Below are 5651 nucleotides of genomic sequence, written 5' to 3' on the forward strand. Positions count from 1 at the left end.
ATTAAACTGAAACAAAACCGGCGACTAATTATCAATTTATTTGTCTATCTATATTAATTATTGGTATGAACAAAATGAGGGGTGGGCAGTACTTACGGAGTTAGGTAGGGCTGCTCTATGCAGTGTCATTTTCAACATTTTTGTCATCCTTCACATTATAAAATTAATTACTTATGATATTTTTATTCACTAAAATCGATGAACTTACTAATGTGTATAAACAGTCAAAAACGGTTTCACACTCATATTTTATTTTGTGGTTTTAGCATGTGCATATGCATCATGTACTTCCGCTGATTTAATTAAATGCTAGAAGAATGGTGGTGCGATTTAATGAATGTATTAAATGAGACAATATTTAGTTCTCACAATATGTATACTCTCTTTCGTGAAAGAGAATAATCACGCCATGTATTAGAGCACAATAAAGAAAGGAAAAGATCTAGATAAGGAGTATAATCGATTATAATTAGTATACATTCAATGCATAAAATGTTTTACCGCAATACAATTTTTAAATCCAAATCATTTTTGTAACGTCCTATATAAGTATTTGATGAAAACTTACTCAGCTGGATGGACGGAACTTTCATCAAATTTGATAAAAGATTGAGGTGCTCCTTTTATATGATAGTGTGGTCCATTTGATGGCTTAGGAATAAAATTGTTTTCGAGAAAATTGTCCTAAGTTGGGAAACTGAGAAGAGACTCTTACTGTGGAGGCTAGATTCGTGGGCTAAAGGATGGTGTCCAGAGTTTCTCTTTATACCTGGGCAAATATATGAGGAGTTGAGTCGGGTTAGAAGATGAACTGACATCAAGCTATGTTAGCATTGCTTGCTTGGTGGGTTAGTTGCTTGTGGTGTGAGTTTTCAGCGTGATTGATGCCTGTTTTTGCTTTTGGTTTAATGTTGATACTTGAATTTTTCGTTGGTCTAAGTTGGTTTGTATTTTTATTGGGGTGTTGTTATTGAACTGTTGCTCACCATCTTTTAGTTTGAGCCTTTTATTTATATAAAAAAAGTATTTCATGAAATTGTTATATTGAATTTAAAAATATCAATTTCATAAAAAAATTTAAATGTTTTCTCCGTCAAATTAAGAAAAAACAAGGCAAATAATGAATAAAATTATAAAATAAGAAGAAAACTGAAATTCCCATGTCCATGCACAAACTCTAGTTTGAACCCAATAATTCACATTACAAATATATTTAAATTTACATATTTCATGGATGACGATTCCATAGATCATGAGAAGTGCATGATCACGAGGCAATAAATAATTGAATAAAATAGTCGAAGCAGATTTGTTGATTATTAAGCAAGTAAAAATCATACCGACAAACTGATTTATAAAAATATTTGGAATTATTAAGCTGCAGCCTGTTACATTACCACCATCATCATCCACGACCATAATTATACACTTATACGTGCGGTTATGCTAACTAGTAACTAGTGCTAATCACCTCACACTTCCATCAACGAAATTATACATGCTTCAAATGAGGATTTCTTCCAAATTTGCTACCCTACTATTTTTTATTTTTTTATTAATTTTTTTTTCTAATTTGAAGTTTGCGTATTTAAATGGATGTGTCCAAATTCCAATACATCAACAAATTCAGTTGCGTTGAGAACAATTTTACAAGTATGGGTTGAGCTTGTAGTTGCATTCATCAACTCTATTCTTCCAACCGTTTTTGGGTCCATTTAGATAAGATTTGTTTATTCTATAGTATTAATTTATTACACAGAAATTAGGATTAACTACTTATAAAGTCAATATCCAATACCATTATTTCGTAAGTAATCACACATTTCATCAAATATTAATGAACTAAAAATAAATTAGAATTTCGATTACTATTTTATAAATATTTGTGTGTATAAATTTATCAGTATACCTCGAACTCAAACTCGAACCTTAACCACCTCGACGATATGTGCATCTCATCCTCAACTAAAATGAACACAGTTTATTAATTACCAAATCATACAAATAGAACAACAACGAGATTAAACCCCACGTTTTTTGGGTCCCCTCAAAACTTCAAGATAGAACTCTTCCTCACATGCGTTCAACATCAAACAAATTAAAAATAAAAACAAAATAATGCAACATAACGGTAGAATGTTGATGGATCAACTTTTCCATAATGACCAAACTACCCTCCCAACACGTGGATGCTGTCCAGTGGATTTAACGCCTTAACTGTCGCCGGGCCCCACCCCATCAGCCAATGGCACTACCGTAATTAAACTAAACCCCCATGGGCCATATCGTCACACGAAATTCCCCCTTTATATAGAAGATCACACACAGAAATCGCTCAGTCTTAAGCTACACTTCCACTGCCTTCCCTTCCAAACTGTCGCCACTTTCCCGCCTCGATTTCCACGCGCCGCCGTGAAATTAGCCTCCACATTATGCCCATTCCGTCTAATTTCGTCATTTCCTGCATCCTACTCGCCGCGGCGGCCTGCGCGGCGGCGGCGGGGAACCAGCGTTGGACTCCGGCGACGGCGACGTGGTACGGGAGCCCCGAGGGCGACGGCAGCGACGGCGGCGCGTGCGGATACGGATCGCTGGTGGACGTGAAGCCGTTCCGCGCGCGGGTGGGGGCGGTGAGCCCCGTGCTGTTCAAGGGCGGCGAGGGCTGCGGCGCCTGCTACAAGGTGCGCTGCCTCGACCGCTCGATCTGCTCGCGCCGCGCCGTCACGGTCATCATCACCGACGAGTGCCCCGGCGGATACTGCTCCGGCGGCCGCACGCACTTCGACCTCAGCGGCGCCGCCTTCGGCAGGATGGCCGTCTCCGGCAACGGCGGCAAGCTCCGCAACCGCGGCGAGATCCCCGTCATCTTCCGAAGGTAATGTGTGTGTTTATAATCACGGATTAAATTTGCTTATATTATTATTTATTTATTTTAATCGACGTTAATAGTAGTACTGCTATGGAAAATTGCACTGTGATCCACTCTTCTTTTAACGGTCTTGTTGTTCTGTTTTGTCACTTTATGATTAGGTTCTACTAATTGATAATTAATTGTTTGTTTAAGGAATTAATTAAATGAAATATTATGTACAGGACTCCGTGCAAGTATCCGGGAAAAAACATTGCGTTTCACGTTAACGAAGGATCGACCAATTATTGGTTGTCTTTGCTAGTCGAGTTTGAGGGTGGAGATGGTGATGTTGGATCCATGCACATTAGGGAGGTACCATTATCTACTTTACTACTTTACCTAGTTTGTACTCTTTGTTTCTTTAAAAGTAGAAATTTTTCGGATGATGCGGATTTTAATGTAAAAATTAGTAAAACAAGCGAAATAGAAAAAATAGTTGAAGTAGCGTCACAAATAGTGAGACCTACATCAGTAGTTATGCAATATATGGTGAAAAATATATCTAAAAAAAGGATAAAATGGGGATAGAATTTAGGTATGGAGAATTATGAACAGAGCATAACATCGTCTAACATGACAAAAGCAAAATCTAAATTCTGTGACCCCAAAAATTAATGAATTCATTTTTTGGTTGATTATTCACACCTTAGTCAAAGAACTTTCCCTTTTCTCTAGATGGATTTTTCTTTCACAAAGTTTCCCACTTTCACACCTCACTATAGCAGAGAACCTCTCCTCTTTTAAAGAAACATCTCATGAAATTCAAGAAACAAAAATTTACTGTATTGCATAATTCCAAAATTTCAGCAGTTTTAGAAATATTCTATTTTATGTCATATGTGAAAATATGATCTATTTGTTGAACTTAAGATCTCTAACATCACGTGCCTCTGACACTCAATGTGTTGGTTTCCATTAGAAAAGAGATTCACTTAGCTTTAGTTGATCATAATTATTCTTTGGAATATTATTCTTTTTGACACATGCCTTTATATATTAGGCCAGTTATCTTTTATCCCATGCCATTGGCCGAAAAGGCCTCCACTTTCTCTTCTATACCATGTCTCAATCCTAAGTGCATCACTCACACACACACACACTTCATTTATGAGTATAAAAAAGGGGAAAAAAAGGGACTTAATTGACCTAATATTATTATGTTTTTATATCTTTTTATGTTTTATGTAGGCTAACTCGAACCAATGGGTTGAGATGCACCACATTTGGGGTGCGACTTGGTGTATCATAGCCGGCCCTCTACAAGGGCCGTTCTCTGTCAAGCTCACAACTCTATCTTCAGGAAAATCCTTGTCCGCGAGGGATGTGATCCCCCGGAACTGGGCTCCGAAGGCTACCTACACCTCCCGGCTCAATTTTAACAATTGATATCGTACTAACTTTTATGTCAAATTTAGGTAAAGTCCATATTTTAATATTTCAGTATCTAAAATTAAGTGTGTGATTCTTATTCCTTCAAAGAAAAGGTAGCCGATAAAAGTTACAACACCCATGGCTAACTTTTTCTTTCTTTGCCCATCTTTAGACGGGCAATTAAGCCTTCATTGTATATTATGTACCAATTTCGTGGTTTATTCGATCTGCTTGTACTGGTTTTGTAGTACGATAGCATGAATCGATAAAATAAAACACGAAATGGAGAAGGAGAAAGGATCAGAATATCTTGTGTGATTTTCTAGAAGTTTTTATTTTTATTTTTTTCCTCTAATGTGTGTAGTGTGTGAAGCATCATAAGTGTTTTAACTTTTAAGTGTATGTAGTAGCCCTCTCCAAAGGAGAGAGTGCGGTTGGAAGTGGGGTTTTAGATATGAATCTACTTTGTGAGTGGTGCTCTTTTACATTGAGTGAGGGCACAATTTATGGTTGTATGTTGTGACATTACAATATAATATCAATATAGTGATATTTGTTTTATTTGAAGAAAATGTGATGATGTGGGGATAACACATTTTTTCTTTGCCACTCTGTCCTTTTCTTTTTATCTTTCTTGTCTCCTCGTAATATTTTGTGTGTTTACTAGTAGTGCGAATAACATAATTTCACCATAGTTTGCTCCTTTCTAAAAAATAAATCAAAGTTATAATATTGATCCATGCAACATTTTTGGTTGTCAAAGTTAACTATCATGTTTGAAAAAAAAAGTGGATCTAATCTAGACTTTAAAAAAAGAATCTCATAAGAGGGAGTACTATTAATTCAATATCAAACATTATAATTTCAAACAAATGAAAAATATAGGTCGATTAATATTCATACTAACCTACTCAATCTTTTTTATTCCTTGACATAATTTATAAACTATTGTGTATAGTATAAAAATGAAATTTATTGGCATGAGAGTAGGGTCCATTTGTGTCAGAAGATATGAATGCAACAATAGCTACTTTTAATTTCAACACTCACATGCTCTGCAGAACAACCAATCAAGCTCTTGGCTGCTTACTTTCAACGGCCAAATATTACTCCGTAATATATTATTCCAAAAACTATATGAAAGATAACAAAATATACGAAATGAAAAAATAAATATAATTTAAACAGGACCAGTATATCAAATATGAAATCTATTGCATGTGAACGCCCAAAGTGTAGGAGCTAGCATGAATGTCCACAAATTAAATAGTGGTGTGATCATCACCATGTGATGGAATATAATCCAAATTCCATCAATATTGTGATTTCCATTTTCTGATTGCTACAAATTTCCAATAATCAATTCCCT

General features: G+C 35.9%; 1 protein-coding gene across 1 annotated transcript; it reads left to right on the top strand.

Moving 5' to 3' along the window:
- Positions 1-2348: 2348 nt before the first annotated feature.
- LOC125210373 (expansin-B3-like) lies at positions 2349-4843 on the top strand. Its single transcript, XM_048109930.2, has 3 exons — positions 2349-2875; positions 3094-3223; positions 4100-4843. The coding sequence occupies exons 1-3, from the start codon at positions 2433-2435 to the stop codon at positions 4295-4297; spliced, it is 771 nt and encodes a 256-aa protein (XP_047965887.1). The 5' UTR covers positions 2349-2432; the 3' UTR covers positions 4298-4843.
- The last annotated feature ends 808 nt before the right edge of the window (positions 4844-5651 follow it).

Source organism: Salvia hispanica, chromosome 3, assembly GCF_029641045.1.
Source record: "Salvia hispanica isolate PSC_SH4W2 chromosome 3, Shi_PSC_v1, whole genome shotgun sequence".
Taxonomy (NCBI): domain Eukaryota; kingdom Viridiplantae; phylum Streptophyta; class Magnoliopsida; order Lamiales; family Lamiaceae; genus Salvia; species Salvia hispanica.

Coding starts and splice junctions, on each gene's coding strand:
- LOC125210373 (XM_048109930.2), top strand. CDS start 2,433: ATGCCCATTCCGTCTAATTTCGTCATTTCCTGCATCCTACTCGCCGCG. Junction 2,876..3,093: donor ATCCCCGTCATCTTCCGAAG/GTAATGTGTGTG, acceptor TATTATGTACAG/GACTCCGTGCAAGTATCCGG. Junction 3,224..4,099: donor GATCCATGCACATTAGGGAG/GTACCATTATCT, acceptor TGTTTTATGTAG/GCTAACTCGAACCAATGGGT.